This window comes from Archocentrus centrarchus, chromosome 10 (assembly GCF_007364275.1).
Source record: "Archocentrus centrarchus isolate MPI-CPG fArcCen1 chromosome 10, fArcCen1, whole genome shotgun sequence".
Lineage (NCBI taxonomy): Eukaryota > Metazoa > Chordata > Actinopteri > Cichliformes > Cichlidae > Archocentrus > Archocentrus centrarchus.
In genome coordinates this window covers 11,096,577-11,120,708 of record NC_044355.1, presented here as the reverse complement: position 1 = coordinate 11,120,708, position 24,132 = coordinate 11,096,577, and the positions used below count along the sequence as shown (strand labels likewise).

Sequence of the window (24,132 nt, the reverse complement as noted above, 5' to 3'; positions counted from 1 at the left end):
ATATTCCCTAAATTAGCCCACACTGTGTTGCATTCTGGGGCCCTGAAAGGAGTCTCGGGGCTTAAGACGCACACCGTGTAATTGTAACCATAATTACTCGCGACATCCAGAGTTCAAATCCGGCTCAACACCTCAGCCTGCCATCACACGTCAGTCTCCACCCATACAAACTGATGAGGCAGAAAAGCCCTAAAAATGTTGCCCCCCCCCTGCAGAAAGCGACACTCGAGGGGCAACTTGCAGGGGAAAAGAGAGGCTGTTTTCCTGAGAGCGCCACACAACAAGCGCACGCTGGGGCGCACACTTAATCAGTGTCTTTGGATTCACTTCCTTTCCTCCGCAATTAATGAATTGATAAACTGTGGTCTGCGCAAAGCCTAATTCATTCAGTGTGTGTGCTGCAACAGAGGAAGGGGGGTAAAAAAAAAGTCGAAAACGCGAGTAGAGGTTGCCTAAACGTCCAGCGCCTTTTGATCTGAGCAGCTCCACCGGTCAGAAGAGCGCGCATGCATACACAGGTTGTAGTCCTGAAGCTCATCAGGCAAACCTCAACCATCACACAGATGCCTGCTTTTAAGAATACATCTGGCAGACTGTGACCAGGATGATGGCCAGCACTCAACTGCAGCAGCACAGCCAGTCTCCAGCTCAACACGCGCAAGAGTAACCCAAAGGCAATTTAAGAAGCCAGTCACTGTCAACACCATGTTCCTCTGTTTGCCCTGAATGTGAGGGTAACCGGCTGAACACATTTTCTGTAATAATCACTTAAGAAGAAGAAGAACCCTTTAACAACAATCTTACCTTTCTCTCCCCGAAGCGAGGATTTGGCTCAGGTAGGACTGACACAGCTCAGCTGCTGGCGCAGACGCCGCTGAAATAAATAAGCTACTCCGGTGGATGCAGCCGCGACATGAGCTGAAGAAAGTGAACAGAGCAGCAGCGCAGAAGATGATTTGAAACGGCGGAGCAGCGCAACGCTGTACCGGCGGCGGAGTCTGTGTCTCTGACGCTGACATCAGAGGGCTGCTTTAAGGTGGCTCCGCTCTTTCACATCAGGGACACGGCACACAGCGAGGCTTTCATGTGCTGGGTTTAACTATCTCAGTAAAGATTACAAGCTGCTTATAAATGAAACGGTAATAGAAAACTTGCGTTACCGGAGCTGCAGGGGGGGGGAGGCTCTTTGGGAGCTCAATGGGAACTGTCCAAAAAGAGCTCAGGAAGTAATTGGGCTCATGGTTGAGAGAGCGCATATCTCTGCACGCCTTTTTTTTTTTTTTTTTTTTTAAATAAACACCACAGCAAACCGAAAACTTCAGTTTAGCCCACAAGATACAAAGTTCTGATATTCAGCTTTGTCCTTCTAGCCCGGTTCTGGGTAGATATATCGTCCATCATGCATCCGCAAATAATAAACTTAACTTCTTTAAACCTCTATTCTAGAAGGGATTTATAGAGGGGATGAAAATCCTGCTTCCTATTTTTATTTTTGGAAACCTCTGGAGTAACTTTTGAATGATCCACGGGTCAAAAACAACATTTAATGTCTTTATAAGCCAGCTTTCTTCTGATTGGCTGCCCCTGGCAAAAGGACGCTTGTAACACAGACTGCTGTGTGTCTAAGATGGCCACATAAAAGCATCCCCCCTCTTGATGCCGGTTTAACTCACTGGGCAGAGCAGGTGACCCATATGTGTAAGGCTAATGCAAAGGGGCCCATTCAGTCCTGCCCGAGGCCATTTACTGCATGTCTTCCTCTGGTCCTTCCCACCACTGTCATATTGCAATAAAGGCTAAAAAGCCCAAAAATACATTTAAACAAGGATATGTCCTCTCTGACATCATGCAGATCCAATAATAAATAAACTGAGCATTTAGAAGATTCCTTTCATATAAACTGACCTTATTATTTAAAACTTTGGCAATGTTTAATATGAGTATATGGACTGTAACAGTATATATCCATCCATCCATATATGTGAGAAAATAAAAGCATTATAGATCCCCTTAAAAAAAATAACTGAACAGTGTAGAGCTCAATACACTGACGCATGCGCCGGGATCCAAGGATGCAACCATGGACTATGAGTCAGCGAGTTTTCATTTCCTCAACAAATGGTTAAATTAATCATTTGTTGCAGACCCAAAATACATTGTGCTTTGTTTTTCCATTCGTATCTGTGTGTGTTTCTGTTTTAAACCAAGGGCGTTTTCAGAATTTCAAATTATCCTGCAAACTGGGTTCTATCCAACCTTCATTGGGTAAAACCAAAACACTGAAATTCAAAAGCAAAAACTGTTTCAGCAGTATGAGAGTGTGTAGGAGTTCTTTTCAACTGCTTTTACAAAGTATTTTCTTCAATAAACTTCCAAATTATGCTGAAATGAAATGTGGACAATATACAGACACAAGCACAAGAGAAGTTAAGCGTTTGATATTCTCTAAGTTAGAATAAGATATCAAAAAGTAACTTGAAGTCCATGAAGTGATTTTTTTTTTTTTTTTACAAGGCATTTTTAAATGTAGAGAAGGAGCAAGGGGCCAAAAACCATCCAAGTTGATCCCTACTGAAATTAAACAACAATGCTGTTTTATAAGAGGCAAAACTCAGGGCTTGAAATTGTTAAATGGTTTTTAAACCTGCATCCTGTGAATTGTGATGTGCTGTTAAACAGGCCATATTTATTTGTTTGAAAGGGAAAAGTCTCACACTTGTTTATGTTTCCAAGCGTGCAAGAGTCCGTTTTTGCAGCTGACAAGCTGGACTATTAGAAACAATAAGCACAGATAAATCTATTTACATAAAAATATACTCGCGCACTTCAAAGAGGCGAGCAGATGAAGTATGTACAAGTCCTTAAAATAAAATTACAAAAAAAAAGATGTAAGATGCAAGTCGTCGTTTTTGGCCTCCACTGAGTTGAGCTTCTACCTCTGCTGCGTGTCGCCCTGCCCGTCGCTTGCTTTCAGCTGCCAGTTGATGTTACTCTGAAAAAAGTGCTTAAGGCCGTCATAACCCTGAGTGAACAGATACTCCAGGTACCAGCTCCATGGCTTTGAGTGCTGAAACACACACACACATGCGTGCACACACAGAAACATGCTGGGTCAGATTGCAGACATCTGAAGATTTGCGTGATCAAAAACGTCTCTATTAATCTGTGAAACATGACTGATGCACATCAAACTACACGTGAACTTTATTAGAAATGCAGGGGAAATTAACAGGAGACCTCTCGTACCTTTATGGAATTGAGGTCCGTGTCCTTTTTCCCCGGCCAACACTGATAAAAAGAGAACATTAATATTTATCGACATCCAGCCTTGGTAACTCACAGGATCACTACTGGATGCTGCAGTTGGATCCAACCAAAAAAAAAAAAGGTACGTATATTATTAAACTTGATGAAAACCCCATCTCATGCTGCACTCATTAATAATAAAATCTCCTCCTGTATTAATGCGTCATCTGTGAAAGATACACCACATTCATCTCGCCTGTAAGATGATTAACCACGCTGCCTGCTGGTTCAAATTCCTTGTGCAGTTTCAAAATAAGCACGGAGCAGGTTTTATTTAATAGAAGTTGCATGTAGGATTTAATCCAAAGCGAGACATAAATGATACACACTCACCTTGTGGTGAAAGTTAACGGCGTAGCTCATGAAAGCAGGGTGGTGGATGAGGTCGAAGCTCGAGCGGTACTGTGGCACGTTGCTCTTGAGAAGCAGCTCTTCTCCCAGCTGTACGCCCATGCCTGGATGAAACATTATGGAGTTCCACAGGCAGTTGACCATGACGACTATGTAGCGGTTGAACTCGCAGAAAGTCTGGCGGCTGATGTGAAAGGCCTGCTGAAAAACACATTTCAGAAAGAGAAACTAAGAAAGTGGAGTAAGAGTAGCTGAATCACACAGATCTGATGCTGTGATGATTAATTTGAATGCCATTTACCAAGATTGTTTACTTAATAAAAGGCTGCCAAAGACATTTTCAGGCGAACGAACCGGCCCGCCTGACACATACTTTCAAATTTGCTTTGAGCTGCAAATTTTAATTTTAGGTAGATGCTTGAAGACTGCCAAAGAGCTTGAGTATAAAAACTACAAAAGTGAACCAAAGGACATATTGCAACATTGAGAGAGCAGCAACTAAAACCTTAAAGCATAAGTTCAATAAATAATATTGTACATATTGCATTGTAATTGCAAATATAATCATTTTCACATTTTTCATGTACAACATGACAAAAAAAAACAAACATTAATCCTCACCTCTGTCACTTTCTTTTGATTCTTGGCTGACATCAAGTTCACTTTGTACCTGTCGGAAAAAAAAATAAAGGCATGAACCAGTGATCTCTGATCATAACTCACTGTACCGCCGCCAGGTCACTATGGTCAGTCAAAAAATACCACGCAATTATGTTTCAATTTTGAAGCCATGGCTTTTTACTCTTAGCTTCGGTAAAATTATTTTAGAACCCCAGGGTGCACTCAATTAGCTAAGCTATAAGAACGTGTGCTATTAAAGCCTAGAGTTATAAATGATACTTGAATTTTACATAAGAAAAAAAATCTGAAGAGGGCTTTATTGTATTGCCTCTTAGCCTCTATCATTAATAATGCATTAACATGTAAGTTCAGTGAAGCCATTTGATTCCAATTCTGTTCCTTTATCAAATATGCATAAGCAGCATATGACATACTGCATTTAGGGCATCGTATCCTATGTATAAGATAAGCTTATGGCAGCTTCCCAGAGAGGTGAAGAGCGCCCACCTGTGCATGATGTAGGCCAGTCTGTCCACGCTGACGGGGTCAGTGGCAAACAGGGCTGGGTAAAAAACGCCAGCTGGAGGCATCACTATGAGGGGGAGGCCATACTTCAGAAATGTGTCACAAACCTGCGGGAGGAAAAAAAAAACATGTAACAGCCACCCACAGAGATTCAAAAGTTAAAGTAGAGGCTCAACCATAGACTACACATCCCTACTGGAGCTTTTACAAGGAATCTGCTTTGTTAGAAGTTGATCTATAAAGTTGTTCTGGGAATCCTACGTTCTTTCTCTATGTTTTGCCAAATTAGTCTGGGTGTGTGTTTTTAAGGTGTCAAACCATACTACCACATCATTGTGTGAGGTAGGGGTGGTCAAACATACACTGTACGGAAGCAGCAATAAAGCCCAAACACAGATTGCGACAAAGCCACAAAACAGATTAAATCATTAATTCCAACTTTTTTTTACCATCTCATAGAAGTCCAGGACAAAACTGAGGAGAAGACAGTGACAGCCTTCGAGCTGAAGGCCCACAGAGGCCAGCCGACCCACAAAGTGAATCAGCTCCATTACTGAGTCTTTAAACCCTGACAGGGTCATGTTTCTGGAACAGAGGGCAGAGCAAAGAGTCATACATTTCACCTAGAAGTGATGCTAAGTGAAACTTTTAACACCATTTAACCAAGTCCTTTGAAACTCTGTTGTGATTCTTCATATAAAACAGAGGAAACCATCCAAAGCAGCTCAGTACAAACACAAACGACAAACACTGAATCAAACAGATATTAGGAAAGTGCACACAAACACCTGCAATCAATGATTTCTTCAATGAATTGTACACTGACTAAATACCACAGGTGAACTTGGAAATGGCACTGAACAAAATGGATCTTTCCACTTACTGAAGGCATTTATTGTGGGATTATACATGTGATGAAGCCCAGACATTTAAACGTAATTGACTCTTACGCCGCCCTTCAATTTGGAAGCTGGAAAATCATTTACCTGGATATTAGGGTGGCACTCATTCCCAAACAAAATTCAAATAAAAGGACTTGTATAAACAGGCTCAAAACCCAAAGGGAAAACATGTCAATAACCACTTCTACCTGAGTTGGTTTCACTGCCAGTGGATAACAGATGGATTCAACTCAAGCTAAATGGTAAGCTGCATACACAAATGTGGTCCGTCTTTCAAGATTTAACATATTAGGAATAAAAAAAAAAGGAAAAAAAGTGAGAAATGCTGCAACAAGAGAATCGACATTTAACTAAATTTGAAATAATCAAAATGAACTACTCTGCCTCGTCTCTGGAGAAAAGTAATTAGTCAATTAACACAAACAAAGGTAATCAAGTCAACTTTTATGAGAAGGCATTTCTCATAAAAGCACTTAAAATCTCAGAACTAAGGAGCCTAAGCAGATACCTGCTCTGGATTGCATTACCATCATTTATGACCATGTTATGTCATTTCACTCAATAATACGTTTAAGCTTGAGGACTGGCTTCTTTCTCTTTATAATTTTATAAAAATAGGAAACATCTCTTGGCAGCACGGTGGCATGGTGGTTCGCGCTGCACCTCACAGCTAGAAGGTCTGGGTTCAAATCCACCTTGGCCTGGGCCTTTCTGCATGGGTTTCCTCCCACAGTCCATAGACATGCAGTTACTGGGGTTAGGTCAATTGGGGACTGATTTTTGGTGACAAAAATCTGTTATATCACATCTTAAAGACCACATTATCCCAAAAGAGCACTTTGCTCTCAGAGTGCAGGTTTATTTGTGGTTAATAAGTTTCCAAAAGTAGAATGGGAGACAGAGCCTTCAGCTATCAAGAGACAGACACCCTGATGGGGAATATCCCATGATGTGCAGTGTTTTGTCTCCACACCTCTCTTTTCACTCCTCTATGCATTTGTCACTATTGTAAGCCATTCATTTTTGTCTACACACTCCTGAACTGTTTTGGTTCTGTTTGTTGTCATGGTGTTTGTGTTTTCCTGCGCTTTGTCTTCACCAGTTGATCATGCTGACAGTTCTACTGCCCCGAGCAAAGCCTGTAATCCTGGAGAAGCTACGGAAGAAACGGTGGGGTTTCAGAGCTGGAGCTGTTCCAGCGATCATCATGGAGACTGTGAGGTGTTTGGACAGTAATATGGACGAGCTTGGTGAGCTGACTGAACCCCGCAGGGAGCACTGTGAGTGGAGTTTGATGTGCGCCATGGAGTGTTACAGCGAGACCCTGACCACAGTGTGACTGTACCGGGATTCAGGATTTTTCAGGCAGACAGATATATTTATCTCAGAGGTAAAAAATAAAATAAAATATATAGAAGCACTGAATGAGTTGTGACTGAAAAGTCGTGTAATCATGCACGTTACTGCGAAGAAATCTGGCTTAAATAATAAACTCCTAGCTGTTGGAAGGTGTCCATTTCACTTGTCAATTGCAGCTGTCTGTTGCTGTCTGAATCCAGTTTGAATCAACACACAGTTTGTTTTCCTCCATCAGCTGATGCAGAGGTCATCCAAATGACAGAGGCTGTGTTGAATGGATGCTGATAATTAATGGATCCTGACCTTTGCACCACTTATTGGTCATGCAGCCGGACACGTTATTTAACATCTGACACACAGACAGATACAAAAAATTTTTTTATCAACACATACCACAATACCTGCATTAATTTTAGCTCCTTGTTGAATCATTTTTGATTTTTTTTGAGATCTTCACTTTTTTGTATCTTCTATTCAATTGGCTGCTGTGCCACAGATTTTGGGATAAAAGTATTTATCACATGAAAAACAAATATCTAATAATTATGTGAAGTTTGGTAAGTGTAGGCCACATGGCACTCAAATTATTGAGCAGACACTGCTTTTTTATTTTTAGTAACAATGACCTTGATCTTGACCCCAGTCACCCCACATACAATCCCAACCTTGCTTTGGTCATAAGCTATCTACCCATGAAGTTTGGTAAGTGTAAGCCGAATAGTTCTTGTGTTACTGAGCGGACGCTTCAATGAACACAGCCCGCCATGGGTGTTCCCATAATATGTCTCATCTTTCAACTGGTGTATAAAAAGCAGCTCTTCCTCCCCACCTACCAGTGAATACTAATACACCACTGACTCATCTGGGTTCTCTTTCTAAAGCCTGTATGAAGCACGAAGTACCTTGAGATGACTGCTATTTGGAAAAAGTGCTATATAAATAAAACTGAATTTAACCAAACAGATCTGAAACTCACATGGATGTGTGGCTGTTAAGGCTGATGTCCAGGTCATCCTCCAGTGCAAATACAGAGTGCCAAGTCAGCCACTTCAACAGCATATTGTTAAGACACTCCATCAGTCCACACTGCAGAGACACAAACACGAAACAGAGGAAAAGAACCAATTTTGCAGTACTTTAAACACTGAACAGATACAAAGTCTTTATTAGAGTGCTTTGAATACAAGCTAAACACTATTGCATTTCCTATTAACTTAATAGCAGAAGAGAAAGTCAACTCTGCTTGAGCCTGAGAAGAAAAAAAAAAGGCTACCTTGAAAAACAGCGAGGACGTGAAGAAAAGCTGCATGAGGGGCTCGAACAGAAGCCTTCTGATTTCTGAACAGGGGGAGACAAAAGGTCACTATTGTACCTGACATACAATTCAATGCACTACAGTTCCTAACATAAAGGACAAAATGACAGAGTTTGCTAAGATAAGGACATGACTGTGAATCTATTCAAGTGAACTACAAGGTCAGGGAGAAAACCAGGGTTATGTAAGTGTATGTTTGATAGACAAAAGGAAAGAAAATTGAGCTGTGAAGAAAAAGATGGTCATTGAAAGAAAAGGTCTGCAGAGGCAAAACTCACGGGAACTTGGGACAACTGGAATGTTGCTCAGCAGGCCAAGGATCTGTGGACGGAGTAGAGAGCCATCCCAAACATTCAGAAATTTATAGAGGAAAGCCTCTGAACTGGAAAACCCTTCCTGTTGGGGGGAAAAAAAAAAAAGTGAAAAAATGATGTGAAATCAATCTTTGGCTCCAGATTGGTACACAGCAGGTGTCAGGTAAGCACGTGGCTGCGGGTTAATGAGTACCAGAAATAATCAACAATGTCTGTGAGGTGTAGAAGTTGCTATCTGTGCTCGGTGCATAAGGCTCACCTGGAGAAAGTGCTGTGCAGACAGCAACTTGTTCAAAAACTGGAGAGCTTCTTCTGAAGTCTGGCTGGCTCCTCCGTCGCCACAGAATAAAAATTCTTTAAAACATACAGCAAAAAGGGTATTTACTGAGTGAAAATTTCAGAGCAGTACAAAGAGGACAGCAGGAGATTTCAGATGCACTGCATCTTCACAGAGACACATACCCTCATATGTCTTTAAACCCTTCTTTCAAAGAATCCCTTTAATATGGCAACTAAGTTAAGTGTGTAGGGGTTCAACTCAAGGTCAGCTCTGCTTTCGCTGTAACTTCTAGAAAGAACACGTCACAGCAGTTATATAGTTGTCCCCGTGTGTTCCTGACTTACCTTCGTGAAAAGCGTAGCCTAACCAGAAATTGAGGCGTAGGAGGGCAGACTCATCCTGCACACAGTCCAGGTACTGCAGTGCCAGACTGGAACCCAGCAGTGAGCCCATCTGAGCGGGCATCTGGTGGAAACACATAAAGGAAAAGTATGATTACAGTACTAAAATAACCAAATATCCATAAAGACAAACAGGTACACAGAGGGGGAACAAAAAATACAAAGATAAAGAAGCTGATCTCTGTGTGACTGATTGCATAAAACTATGTTCAAGTAAATCAAGAATAAGAATCAACAGATGCTGGTGTCCTTGTCACCGAGTTGGCCACTAATCTAATTCTGAGCCAGTTCCTCAGTATCTGGTAATCCCCAGAATGGCAGTACTGGGATATTTCATCCACCACACTGGATAGTTTATATAGTCTCTTATTGTGCCTGAACAGCTGTCTCTCAATATGGGGACTTTGTCAATTTAATACACGAATTAAAATGAGAGGACGACAGACTGTAAATGGACACAACTCAGCTCTTCAGTAATTATGGAGCAACTGTATCATTAAACTGAGAAAGCACCATTCTGCTTTTGACAACAAGAAAGCCGCCCGTGAAGGAAATAATCAATGATCCTTTGTCGATGCCTTTGCTGAATAGTTTTATGAGGGAAATTGGTTGCACTCATCTGTCTTTCCTAATACGTGGCAAAGCACCACTCTCCCCACTATAAACACATTTGGCACCATCGTCCTCCAAGCCTTATTGTCCACATTTGCTTTGTGGGCAGTGAAAGAGGTGAATTTATGTAGCATGACGCATAAAACCCTGCAATCCATTTAAAATGACTTCTATTGGTTTATCAGGTCACTGAATCTGCAGGACAAATAGACATTTATGGAGAGGTCTCTCTAAATGACCATTTGCGTTGCAACTTTGTCCAATGCATTACTCAGATACATCTCCACTAATATCTCTTGCTTTCATTACTCATAAAGGAGAAATAACATGCTGATGATATCTGTAAAAAATAAAATAAAAAAAGGAACAGCCTGTTTAAAGAACAAATGACAAGCACTCTGCTCATGAAGTCAGTTTGTGCTCTAATCTAATAAACAGACACAGGCCACTTATGCTGTGGTTTCTCGAGGACAAAGTTGTTAATAGTCAAGCACAAACTACTGACAAAAACAGAACAGTAACACAGCACCACCCTGTGGTCAAAAGGCTACATCACAATCTAAAAACAGGTACTACAGCCCCCCACCCCCTTATGGACAATTCATTTTTTTTCTGGGTTTGTGCCATTTTGCTTCAATAACACGTTTCTTTTCAGACTCCCAAATACACATTTAGATACATTTTACTTTCTCTACTGCATGTTTATGCAAAGTAGTCTACACTGGATGAGATAATACCTCATCTGAAAAAGTCAAAACATCTTGGAAAATTTGCTAATTACTCTATGTATGTAATCAAATGGTGAAACTTCAAGGTGATGTCCAAGTGAACATTTTTTTTTTTTTTTACTAACAAGTAATAACTGTATAAAATTTCATAAATACTTATATGCTGAGCCACAAATCTCCACTTCATCAGCACATCCAAACCATCCAATTTGATTGCTATGCTCTGAAAACTTTTTACAGAGGGTTTTTAATGAGTCACTCGGAGCCTGGCGTACAGAACATTTTATTCCTAAAAACATGAAAATGGAACTTTTGTGTCTTAAGGGGGTGATTAAAAGAGATCAGCAAAATCTCCTCTGTAAGAACCTCTGACTCTTGTACGCCAATAAAATAAAATTAGACATGAATTCTAAATCTGATTTAATCCAAGATTAAGATTTCTGTTCTGAAAGCTGCGCCAATTCACACACATATTTTAACAATGCCTAATTTGCATCTATAAACACACAATTTCTGAAAATCCCTCATACAAAAAAACAAGAACTCATTTGAGGAAGTTTCATAATGATATTTTTATTTTGTACTCTATCCACCTGTTATGAGTCCCTTTAAATGAACTTGTAAAAAAAAAAAAAAAAAGATTGTAAGGTAACTCCCCTGCTCTTGTGAACCTGCTGTGGTGGCTCAGCATGAGACGGGCTGCATGTTTACATATGCATTTCCTGTGTAACAGGTTGTTTAAGCCCAACAGCCACAGCCTAATGCCTGCCATCCCAGCATGGTGTAGTATAAGCCTTTTGTAACAGTGTAACAATAAAACTCTCTTTATATTCTCTCTTCTCTTGTTTCTGTGTTAGTAGTTTAGATCAGAGATTTGTCTTTGGCTTTACTATTAGTCCATCCTGGGACCACAGTGTTCATTTGACAGCTGTAATCACTGTTGGTATTTCTTGTGAGCTAGGGATAGGGGATTCTCAATTTCATGCTGCATCTGATTTCCTGGGGCATAACGTTAGCCATGTACACTAGCAGAAAGTTCCAACTAGCAGATTTTATATTCTGTTGCAGACATGGTTAACAGCTGATCTGTAAAATCTGAAGTAGATAAGAAAAAGCAACACAGAAGAATCCGGAGGCCTCCCCAGTGTCGGCACTTGACAGATGTATTAGTCTGAGATTCATCACAGGAGAAATTACCTCTATATGATGCATATTTTCCAGCAGCTGAGCAAAGGAGTGGAGCTCCACCAGAGGGACCACCTTTCTGCTGGAGGACTGCTGAGGCTGAGCCTCTTTGTTCACTGCAGGAATCAATGCGGGAAATTCCAGGTGGCAGTGTTTCTAAGAAAGAGCAGGGGAAAGAAAGCAAAGGTGTTAAAAGCACGATAAACAGCTTGAATACAAATTACTGTGTTGCAAGGCTGTCCTTATTTTGTTTGAGAAACAGCCCAAAACACAAAGATACCTGTTCTACTCCAAGCCAAATCTTCCTACTGACACAAAAAGTACAAACTGCGGTAATCCTCCAAATGAAAAGATAGGAAGGTACTGACAGGCAGCGGCAGCTGAGGTGTGGCAGGACTGCACGCAAACACAAAAAAAAAAGTTAAATAAAGATCCATACCCTTTTTCTTGGCTTGGTTTTATCCTTGTTCGTCAAGACCAGACTGATGCTGGAAGCACCTTGCAAACCATTCCTCTTCTGGACAGCACTCAGTGCTGATTTCCAGGGAGAAATGTGGTTCCTAAACCCACTCTGTCACAAAACAGGAAACAACCAAGTTGGTTTTCTTTTAAACAAAATGGGTCATCTTACAAGAGCAAGTACACTTTATATACAAACCTTCATCCGTGATGGAATGGAGATTGTCACCAGTTCAGGGCAGAACACTTTGTAAAGTGAGAGTAGGTGCAGGAGGAAAGGCTGCCTTCCCTGGGAAGAAAACAGTCAATATGAGCACATGTAATCAGTCCCATCTTTGCACTCAGCATCACATTTTTCTGTTTTTTTAAGGGCAACTGGAAGGGTAACTGTTTATGGGAAAATTGTGCAGTTGCATCTCTGTAATCAAGCACCAAAATTATTCTGACACTGAGTAAGGAAAGTGACATTTACTTGAACTGCAAGATGCTTACCAGTTTAGACTGTAGTTCCAGTAGTTTCCTGATTCTGAAGACTCGCACTACAGTGACAAAATGAGATGTTAATGATCTTCAGAGATGTGATGAGGAAAGGGTGAAATAAAGAAGTAAAGTAAGTGTGAACATATTTGGCTTACCGCTTTCCTTTCTGGTCAAAAGATACAGAAGATGGCAGACAAAAGGGCACTGGTAAAAGATGACAATATAATTCAATAATTCCCATCTTTTATTTTAGCGATAGACAATATGTCAAGTAATGTTAGAGGAGAACTGGGGCCTGTTTCCATACATACATACAGACAGACAGAAATCAGTTTATTGAAGCTTGTGTTAGTCATGTTTGGCTTGACACCATCATATTTGTCTAAACAGATTATTATTTAACTATGTAAAGATCACCAGCACACTTACCAGATTTTCATCTGTAACAAAGTTGAAGATGAAGCCATAAATAGCTCGTAGCTGGTCCTTTACATCAATCATATCGAATACAGTCAACACCCACTTTATGAAAAGAACCTACATGGAAGAGAAACAGCAAAATGTAACGTAATAGAGCTGCATGCAATGATGAAGGAGCCCAGCAGTTCAGCAGGGAACAACTGCCACAGCAACTTGGACTAACTATGTTAAAAAAAAAAAAAAAAGATCAACTGGTTCACCATCAAATATGATTGACTGTGACAGACAAAATCCATATAGCATCTGTTTGGTTGGTCTGAAAATAATCTGTTCCAATATTAAGAAAGATTGGACAAAATGTTTAACCTATGAAAAATGTTTCCAGAATTTAAAGAGCTAAACGAATCTTTTATAATATCCTTTTGTTTGAAGATGGTTAATGACACAACCTCTGTAAACACAGAAATGCAATTATTCCTTCAGTGTGACCCCAGAAATTCACTGGGCTTCAAATCACATCAGGAAAGATTCAGAAGCAGAGCACTGAGTCTGCACAGTCTCTTCTCATTCATATCCCTGTATTTGTTTTGTTTAGCTTCCTTGTTCTCAGAGCACTAACCCCCAGTACAGCTTAGTATAGTTTGCATAATAGTATAGTTTGTTAGTCTGTATTGTTAGGATAGTGTGCAGATTAAGGTGCTGGATGCCCCAATTTCCTTCGGGATCAATCAAGTATCTATCTATTTATTATTCTGAAAATTGACCAGCTGCTCCTGTGTCTCACATCCTCCACTTTTCAGCTGCTCTTTGCAATTCAAAAATAGACCCTGTGCCATTTTGAGTGAGACAGAGCTGAAAAGGTGCACTTGGTGGATTTGCAACCATTTTATTGAGTGGGCACAATTAGCTCCAGTGGCTGCATCGGAGCTCAACCGGAGCTGCAACACCACCGCACTCATGCATTCTCTAGACAATATTCTTCCAAGCAATAACTAATGAACAGAAAAGAATGAGAAGAATTTGGACAAATCAAATAAAGTTTTACTCTCCAACAAAATAAACCAAATGGCAGCCAAAAGGAAAATATGGTTTTAATCTTGAAGTGGTCTTCCGCTTACCTGAGTGCTGACGGGCATTTTCCCAACACTCAGCCAAACCACTGCTCGAACAACAGCCTCCTGTGGTACCACAGAGGCAGGAATCAGGCACTTGAGCACCCGGACACATGGAGCAGTCCCTGCACAGAAAATTCAAAATCTCTTAAAAGAAAGCAACTGTAAAGACAGATTGTAGAATGACATGCTATCCAAGACATTAACACACATTTTTGACATTGTCCGGGACATTTAGGGAATGAAACTCAATGTCACACTAATAGGAAATAATTCATTATGTTGTATAAACTATAGGATTAATGTATTACTATAAAGTTCTTTTCAATTAACCTTCACAAAAGCACAACTTTCAGTCAATTTTACATTGTGGAAACCCATAGTGGATCTGTCTTTCCTATATGTTCTCTGGTTCTACCAACAGTACAAAGACTGGCAGGCTTTGTGAAGTGTTGGCCTCAAATCAGCTGAGTGTGAAACGTAACTTTGACCAAAAGGCACACTTGCTGGGTCCTCAATATGTGACAGATTCTGACTCTCTACAACTCTGTTACACAAGCCCCTTCTTCCTGCTGGAAATTCCCTAATTTACAGATGATGCTAAGAGAAAGTCTTACCCATACGGAGGCTCATAGCAAACTCCAGCATAACAGAAACTGCTTCTGGGGGAAGTCCCTGAATATAGGCCACCTTCTCCACATGCACCAGGTTCCTCTCCAGCTCATCGTTCCCGTGAACAGGAGTCCCTGCTTCAACTACACATTAGAGCATGTACTTCTTTATAAAACACTTAAACTGATGTTTCCTATAAGAATTATAACAGACATATTTAATAAATATTGTAAAAGACAAAGTATTGAACAGCACCAGATTTCAGGCAAAAGAGAACCAGTTCAGTTATACCTCTCGTGGTTGATTTATTTGACTTGCGTAGTCTTAAAATGTACAATTTAATGTGCTCTATACCAGCTGTCTTCTTGACAAAGGAAAAAAAAAGGTAAACAAAGAAAAGAAAAACAGTTGATATTGGGTAATAGGATATGAGCTGACATAAACAGTTTGCTTGAACAAACTCGTTTTTCTACCAGAAATCCTGTTTATTACTAACTGGGGCATAAAACTGGATATTTTTACAGTTTAGCTGAGTGTAAAATCCATCATAAAATATTCATGCATTGGGTGGCTCCTCATTAATAATAACAAAAACAGACCACAGCGCTACCAACAGCTATTCAAATCATGGAAGTAATTTAGTAATTTAGACTTTTTGGTTACAAGGAGGTTTGTGATTATTTAAATATAATGTGGTTGCAGGGTAAAAATATTTGTTGGGCTATTTAAAGGTAGTATTTGTTTATTTGTTTATCTCCATTTCAGTCAATAATGGTCAAGCAGGTATAGCCAATCACACAGCACAATATGAGCACATGATTGGGCTAAGCCAATCAAGCATGAGAAAGAGGCTGCATATGAGCCTGAAATCCTCCAAGTTGTTTACTCTGCACTTCAGATAAACGCAGCCAAAGTGTATTAAACATGCAGAAATATGAATACTGATTTGCATACCTTCCCAGTCAAAAGTTTGGAAACACCAAAACTCTGAGTTATATTGCTAGCAGATAAACAAACAAATGAGTGAAAACATAACCTCTCTCCACCTATGGGTGGAAAAGGAAAAACAGATGGTGAAGATGTCTGCGTAAGTTCTCAGTCATCCAGGTCATGGTAGTCTCTGCAGCTTGAAAAAAGGTGACTGGAGTTCTTTAAGTCTCTTGAAAACGTTTCACCTCTCATCCAAAAGTCTTCTTCAGTTCTAGAATCAAAAGGTGGAGAGTCCCAGGTACTTAAGCCCTAGTGTGGGTTGTCCCCTGGAGGTGGTCGTTGACCCACAGTAGTGGGAACACTGCTCTAGAGCCCAGTAGCTGCGTGCTTTACACCACTGCATCTGAGGTGCATGGAGCTGCTCGGCCATGGAAAACCATTCCACGAAGTTCTCTGCGCACTGTCCTTGGGCTAATCTGAAGGCCACATGAAGTTTGGAGGTCTGTAGCAACTGACTCTGCAGAAAGCTGGTGACCTCTGCACACTATGCGCCTCGCTGGCCCCGCTCTGTGATTTTACGCGGCCTACCATTTCGTGGCTAAGTTACTGTTGTTCCGAATTGCTTCCACTTTGTTATAATACCACTAATAGCTGTCTGTGGAATATTTAGTAGTGAGGAAATTTCACGACTGGACTTGTTGCACAGGTGGCATCCTGTCACAGAACCACGCTGGAATTCACTGAGTTCCCAAGAGCAACCCATTCTTTCACAAATATTTGTAGTAGTGTGCATGCCTAGGTGCCTTGTTTTATACACTTGTGGCCATGTAAGTGATTGGCACACCTGAATTCAATGATTTGGATGGGTAAGTGAATAGTTTTGGAAATATAGTGCAGTTCTATATAGCATTATTATCACTTTGACCTTCAGATCAATCCATTGATCATTATATGGTACTTTCTATATGCTGACAATACACACCACACTTGTAAATCATTTCTTATGAGGCCTTTTGTCAATTTTTGACCAATAAATCATAAAGTTGACCTTGAAGACCTTGGTGAATGTATGCCAAATTTTAATGGATTGGTAACATGACCCACTCTACAAGAAGAAGAAGAAGAAGAAGAACTTTACAGCCCTACAAAGTTTTATCAGAATTCATTCAAAACCTTTTGAGCCATCAGGTTTACAGACAGAATGACACAAATGCTAACAAAAACATACGTTCATTGGCAGAGGTAATAATTAACTCTCTTATTCAGTGATAATCCCTTTTGTGATCAACTCTAAAGAATTATTAGACATATTAATTTCTGAGAAAAAAAGGGCAAGAAAGATCTGAAAGAGCAAAATCTGTGAACACAATTAGAGAAATATAAAGACCCTTAAAAATCACGTGAGCTGGTCCAAAATTATTATTATTAAATTATGAATTAATTAGAACAGTTATTTAGTCTTGTTGTCCTGGGGGGGCTTGTCACCATTAATGTTAAATTATGTACAAAAACCAAATCGAATCATGAGAAATCCATTTGTACTGGAAAGAACTGCAACCTCACACATTCCTTCTGGTTAAGAAATGCTACACAACTGCCTAACAAAGTTAAAAGGATATAATTAAGGTTGTGCTCAGTGAAAAATTATCTGCCCAAAAATGTTCTGTAATAAAGCATAATTTTTTTGCGTTAAAAGTTTTCTTTACCATTTAAAGGTGTTTGTGACTGTGGTAGGTCTATATCATTTGTCTGGTTTGTTGATTTAATACATTAGCCCTTTAACAGACTGGTGATTTGTCCAGGAAATTCCCTGCCTTTGCTCTGTCACAGTTGGGATAGGCTCCAGCTGTGACTTATCTACTGAATTAGATAAGTTGAGAATGGATGGACAGCTGGTTGACCTTTTCTTTATAACACATTAAATCAATCTATATTTCCAATCAAACTATAAAAATAATAGCCCTGTGATACACTGGCCACTCGCTCACTGTCAGCTGAAATAGGCTCTAGCCCACAAGTGATACTGAAAAGGGCAAGTGGTTAAGGAAATGACTGGATGGGATGGATAGTAAGTGTGCCTATTTTTCCATGTCAACTAAACCTCTCAGTTCATGTATAGAATTTTCTCCCATAACTTAATGATGAATCCTTGTCACTTTCACTTAAAAATCCTAAAGCTGTACACCAAATGCTCCTTTCATATATGTTAATATAAAATATTTAAAGCACTTTCAAATGTACAGCAATTCAGTACATCATAACCCACTGTGATCTCAGTAATAAACCCTAAGTAGAACGAGCACCTTTTGGCAACCTCTACAAAACTGAACTGCAAGTTTCATAAAAGTGGAATATATTCCAGAGTTGTATTGGATTAGATTACACAAGTGTACTTAATAAAGAGCTCGATGAGTGTATCACATATAAACTTCAATGATACCTCAGCAATATCAGTCAAATAACTTCTAAATACGACACGGAATCAAACACGATTAAGGGAAATTGGTCAGAGGGTTTTTCAAAATAAAAGATTCTTCGTTTGAGTGGATAATTTTATTACTACAAAACATTCAGTAACAATCTGTCCTTTGGGTTTTTGGGGTACGATTAATTTGTGAGCCTCACAAAGATTAGGACCAACTTTAAAACTGCCTAGAGTAGAGCTTTGAGATTGTGCGAGGTCCCATTAACGTATTAGAGGTTTAGTGTTGTATTGATGTTTAGGTGAGCTGGCATGGGCTGACCCCTTTGAACACAACGCAAAGCCTGCTACTTAACATCCAAAGACACGGATATTTTGGCTACCCCGGGGTCCCAATGCTAATACACGGGAGGTATAACCTAGCTAGCTGCGTTACACACGCCGCATTAAACATAAAAGTAACAAAAGCATATACATCCTTCCTGGCCTCGGCGAGTTTTCACCATTTGTTTTATGTTGAGCCCTAGATAGCTGGTAGCAGCAACGCCACAATCTGCTTTTGAGCAGAGGAGGTTTATATTAGACCTACCGTCAGAGAAGTACTTCAGGGCTAAAACAAATGGGTCCTCCGCCTCATTCTTCCTCCTCTCCTTCTCGGCAACTCTCAGACTTCTATTACCGCTCCGACTGGACACAGATTGGTCGCTTGCAGACGATCGGTCTGAATCCGACAGGTTTTGTGTCGCTGCCATCTCTACATTGCCAAAACTTAAAAACACGGTACTCCCCTTGGTCTTCGGCCATTCAAACAAAACTCAAATCATCCGCGCGACCGTTTGCTCTGCGCTTGCGCAGTATGGTCTTTCCGCTCCGTTGCTTTGCGGGAGGTGTAGTCCTTGCATCTTCCGCAGTCAGTTACTGTCTGTGCTGATCACCGGTGCAGATTTAGTGTTTCATCTTAAAATTTGTAATAAAGTGTTGAGTAGTAACAATTGCTTTCATCTGTCAAAACCCGCTTTCGTCAAAACCAAACTTTCTGGACCGCATTTTGAGGATGCAAAAATAATTTTGTGTGTTTAGCCTAACTGTACGCCTAACAAGCCAATACTATACAATACACCAATACACCGTGTTAAATCCATAATACATTTTTAAAGCACCTTTTCTGTGAAAATGCAATATATAAATGTATTCACACCTGGGGTGGCTGTGGTTCAGGTGGTAGAACATGTCACCTACCAACTGGTAGGTGTGTGTGTGTGTGTGTGTGTGTGTGTGTGTGTGTGTGTGTGTGTGTGTGTGTGTGTGTGTGTGTGTGTGTGTGTGTGTGTGTGTGTGCGTGTTACATAAAAGCTTAGGCATGGATAAAAGTGCTGTATGAATGTGTGTGTGGATGAATGAGACTTTGAGTCCTCAAATTGCATAGAAGATGCTATATACCAGTGCCTTTCCATTTTATTTACCTAAGAACTACAAATGACACATTTCAGATAATGAACTTAAGGAGGGCTTGGAATCCTTTATATCAGCCTAGTAAATATCTGATAATTCGGCTATATGAGTCTCTTTATTTACTTTGGTGCTCACGGTGAAAAATGTCACTTGACCGCTGAAGTTACATTTTCTCAGCACATATCTCAACAGACACGCTTCACTTTTACTGTACAAATGCTTTGTTCATAATTAAATGCCACCTCTTATGAGTCTTCTAACATATACATGCTTGATTTTCTGCCCAAGTGTAGTCTATACAGACAGATGAGCTGTCTTACCCTGCCTCTAGTCTTAGGGTGAGAGGCAGGGCATGCCCTGGAAACCAAACTATCACAGGGCTACCACAGAGACAGACAACCATTCCTGCTCAAATTCATACCTACAGCCAATTTATATCTTTGAATTGTGGGAGGAAGCCAGAGTATCCAGGGAGAACATGCAAACTCCACAAGAAAGGCCCCAGACTGGAACTGAGTCCAGGACCTTCTTGTCCAGGCCAGAAATCTCAGCTGCAGCTCAGAACTAAATTACTTGTTTGTTTTTGTGTGGATAAAGCTGTTCTGCAAACATCAGTGATAATTAGTCCTGTAGGGAATACAAAATACACAATTTTACAGGTTGCCTAACTTTGATGATGATGATGATGATGATGATGATGACGATACTTTATTGATCCCACAATGGGGAAATTACAGTTAACAGTTTCAACCAAACTATAACGACTATCCCATACCTCTTTCAAGCTGAGCCGGAGGAGAAGTGACATAAGACAAAGAACCATGAGCGTCAGTGTGTACAGTGGGCCTGTTTGATTCCTGTCCATGTGAGGGGTGGTTTTTTGCTTTGTCAGACACACAGCTTTGAGTTCAGGCCATCAGGAATCATCTTACGAGAACATTCACACAAATAAATCAAAATAACTCATTTCCTCCCAACATATTTCATACTGTAAAAAAAAATTGCTTAATGCCACCCTGAGTTAAGCAGTATTTTATAACATCAACGTCTAATGCACAGAATAAAATGACCAACAATTGCCTTACAGAGCTGTGGCAAGCAGTACTTTTCTGAGTTGTTTGTAGCTTATGTGCTAATATGAAGGAATTACTTTGACAGGGACTGGCTGAAGTTATATAACAAGGCTACAACACAGGGAAAAAAAATAACATCATCCTGTGATTCATCTTTAGGGTATTTTTAGGTAACTTTAGTGGAATGATGGAATGAAATGCATGACTGCTAATAAAACAATGTCTAGTCAGGATCAGCTCCAATTCTTTATTTTAAGTATACCATTTACAGAAATATTTTGAGTCTCAAAACTGACAGCCTTTTCAACTGCAGTAAGAATGCTTTTCATATCTTTAGAGAAGAAAAACCAAACCCGTGATTAGAATTTGAGATTTCCAAGAGTGAATTACAAATGGTAAAACTGAGCTTCAACACGAAAAGACCTTTCTGATTTAGTTATGTTCTGCAGTACAAGCCAGCAGCCGACGTTTGAGGCAGCGACTGCTGTCATTCCCAGCTAAACAACTTCAGTGCAATAACTGAACTGAAAGGATGATATTTAGCTTGTTTTACTTGGAGAAGATTTCATGCGTACTTCTGCAAAAGTCTACTGAGATGAAAAATAAAAGAGGATTCATAAGGTTTTTTTTTTTGTGTGTGTGTGTTTGTTTTTTCTGAAGTAGTCTTCTGGTAACACTGCATCAACATTAGATGTGAATATGTAAGACTAATTAAAAAGTACAATTAGCCCCAAATTCCCTCATCAGTGCTTATTTCATTTTAAATACTGTAATCTTGACCAAATTAAACATGCTTTAAATTCATTATTCATTAACTTTCCTACCTACAGTATAAAAACAAATTAGAAAAACAAGCTACAAAGATTCTTTCATGAAAAACAGCATTCTCAAATCAACTTAAAACATAAAGGAAATCCATAGTTAAGTAAAACATTGAACACAGTTTAGGACTGAAATAAATAGGGAAACTGGATGGATGTGTGTGACAATGAGCGGAGCTCATCAGTTTCCAAAGGTACGATTGTCCATGGTTATGTAGAGGACGGATGGGTCAGGAGTTCTGAGTTTCACAGTAAGAGTGCAGAGGACTAGGTGAGAGTCATCAGTCAACCAGGTGGATGGGACAGAGGATATGTGTGTGTGTGTATTATTACTAGTAGTGACTGTTTCCTTCAAAATTTGAATGACTACAATCCATAGAGGCGCACCAGGTTCCCTTTGCTGTGGGTCAGACCAAAGTGAAACAAGATCTTAAGACTGCTTGACCTTGTTCTTTTCCTGATCGTTGATGTGCTGTTCCTCTCTGCTGTCGTCTCTCTCCGGCCGGTCATCACTCTGGCGGGCAATGAGCAATCGGCAGGTGAGCAGAATACCAAAGACTAGAGCGTGGGCGTACCGTTTCAAGGGGTCTCCTACTAGCTGGTGAAAGAACAGCACAGCCAGCATAACAAGCAGCAGCAAGAAGTTGGCCACATCCTTCGGCCGGCCCGGCACGAGGGTGAGCACCACGCCACAGCCCACCTCCAGAGAGCCAATGATCTTACGTAGCAGGACTGAGCTGATCCCGATCTTCTTCAGACCTGGCAATGCTTTGGCATAGCTCTTGTATGCTCTTTTCTAGAAGAAGAAAAACAAATCTTCATGAATATCTATTGTATTAACTGTGGTCTACAAACTGCTAAGGACGTCTTTTAGTGAGGCTATTTCAAGACCAGGTGGAGTTACCACACTCAAGTCAGCAGGTGCAACATCGAAATTACAGTTTATCATCACTGTGGCCGCACAAAGACTCTCCAGCGTATTGCTCACTGCTAAAAAAACAAACAAACAAAAAAAAACAAAAACAAAACTGTAAACTCATGCAATTATGATAAGTCAGTTAGCTTATTCGTTTGGATATGCAGTAATTAAACCAACTGGCATACCATCGATAGTCTTGAACAGGATATTTCAACATCAGCACCCGTAGGTGCATCTCACAGAAATTGCTCGAATGCGTCGCCATTGCTCTCCAGCTGCTAAATTGCTTTTTTTTTTTTCTTTTAATGCTTGTTAACTACAACACACTAAATAGGCTATAAAAAGCAATCCGTCGCTTCCAAATCTGTTAATTATCCCGCATGTATGTTTGCATCTTTAAGCTGAATTACAGCATGTTTTAAGGGAGAAGAAAGTGCTTTCATTCATTCATTATTCATCCCTATTCAGCAAAAGGCAGACAAATTTTAGACTATTTTATGTATGCTATCTGTTTAAATGATTTTACTTGTATTAACACTAGAATGATTCGATGTCTATCTTAAAACATAGGGGCTTAGCATGTGTGCTAAAAGTGTTATTGCAGGCAATAAAGCAGCTCTAAACATTTATATAACCGCACAGGACTCTCCACTGGGAAAATAACGCAGCACAAAGGCACATTTAAAGAGCAAGCCAGCACTGAAAGTATTCATTTTCCGTATCTTTTACTATTTAGGTCAGCTTCACCACGCATTATTCGAGTCTGTAGCCAACGCAGAACAATGGCCTTTACCCCCACACTTGATGCGGACACTTCATGGGTAAGACTCAATGCTACTCACCATTTCGTCGTATGCATCTTTGCTTAGTCTCGGGGTGAGCTTAATGGTCCCCATAAACACGAAAAATAAACCCAGAGCAAAAGAAAGGGCCACAATGGTTACTGTCCTTGGTGAGGCCATCTTTCGTTACCGTGCGTGCGGACAGGTGCTTCCCGCTGAAATGAATGAAAGCCGGACCGTTTGCCGGTGAAGATGCGCGAGGGGGATGGGCTTCTGGATCAACCACAAAAATGGCGACTAGTTCCCAGCCTGCTCCGCATCCAGCAGCAGGGAGAGAGCCGTGGGAGGACCGCTCTTAGCCCGGACAACTTTACTCTTTAGTTCAAGAGTAAAGATTAAAGGGAAGGGCGACACTCCCGTAGTGCTGAATTATGTTAGACTCCATGAATTTGGTAGATATGGAAGATTGTTTATACAATTTGCCGAGATTAAAAAGTCCAGGGGTCAAGCTGTTAAAAAAAGGTTTGCATACACTCATCATGGGCTTGACTGTCATGGTAATTTGGGGCTTTTAATTATTTCCTTGAACTGTTTCTTTGATTTTACTCGTGTTTCAATGACTTTGAAGAACAATAACTGAGTGCGCAAGTGAATTTATTTTTGATTTTATCTAATCCGCATAGGGTCAAAAGTGTACACACAGGCTCAAATATATACATACACCCCCACTAATATTTGCTTAATTGTCCCT

The 24,132-nt window shown here is 40.3% G+C and overlaps 2 protein-coding genes across 3 annotated transcripts; both read right to left on the bottom strand.

Annotated features, from left to right (window-relative positions):
- Nucleotides 1-1,928: 1,928 nt before the first annotated feature.
- Nucleotides 1,929-19,168, bottom strand: cenpi (centromere protein I). 2 transcript variants are annotated; one of them, XM_030739530.1, is made up of 20 exons: nucleotides 18,924-19,086; nucleotides 14,988-15,125; nucleotides 14,377-14,495; nucleotides 13,268-13,375; nucleotides 12,994-13,042; nucleotides 12,851-12,897; nucleotides 12,558-12,647; nucleotides 12,339-12,470; nucleotides 11,912-12,055; nucleotides 9,318-9,438; nucleotides 8,953-9,047; nucleotides 8,658-8,775; nucleotides 8,338-8,402; nucleotides 8,041-8,150; nucleotides 5,253-5,388; nucleotides 4,786-4,910; nucleotides 4,279-4,327; nucleotides 3,640-3,855; nucleotides 3,247-3,288; nucleotides 1,929-3,067 (listed from the first exon to the last, which is right to left on the bottom strand). In XM_030739530.1, exons 1-20 carry the CDS (start codon nucleotides 19,084-19,086, stop codon nucleotides 2,933-2,935), a joined length of 2,202 nt encoding a protein of 733 aa, XP_030595390.1. In that variant the 3' UTR covers nucleotides 1,929-2,932. The 2 variants fall into 2 exon arrangements, with proteins under 2 accessions (XP_030595390.1, XP_030595388.1); XM_030739528.1 differs by having other exon boundaries at nucleotides 1,932-3,067; nucleotides 3,640-3,858; nucleotides 18,924-19,168.
- A 1,918-nt stretch (nucleotides 19,169-21,086) lies between these two features.
- tmem35 (transmembrane protein 35) lies at nucleotides 21,087-23,651 on the bottom strand. The gene is made up of 2 exons (XM_030738945.1): nucleotides 23,442-23,651; nucleotides 21,087-22,476 (listed from the first exon to the last, which is right to left on the bottom strand). The coding sequence occupies exons 1-2, from the start codon at nucleotides 23,559-23,561 to the stop codon at nucleotides 22,111-22,113; spliced, it is 486 nt and encodes a 161-aa protein (XP_030594805.1). The 5' UTR covers nucleotides 23,562-23,651; the 3' UTR covers nucleotides 21,087-22,110.
- Between the last annotated feature and the right edge of the window lie 481 nt (nucleotides 23,652-24,132).

Coding starts and splice junctions, on each gene's coding strand:
- cenpi (XM_030739528.1), bottom strand. CDS start 19,086: ATGGCAGCGACACAAAACCTGTCGGATTCAGACCGATCGTCTGCAAGC. Junction 9,048..9,317: donor AGGCTACGCTTTTCACGAAG/GTAAGTCAGGAA, acceptor TATGTTTTAAAG/AATTTTTATTCTGTGGCGAC. Junction 5,389..8,040: donor CTTAACAGCCACACATCCAT/GTGAGTTTCAGA, acceptor CCTCTGTTCCAG/AAACATGACCCTGTCAGGGT.
- tmem35 (XM_030738945.1), bottom strand. CDS start 23,561: ATGGCCTCACCAAGGACAGTAACCATTGTGGCCCTTTCTTTTGCTCTG. Junction 22,477..23,441: donor AAGATGCATACGACGAAATG/GTGAGTAGCATT, acceptor TTCTTCTTCTAG/AAAAGAGCATACAAGAGCTA.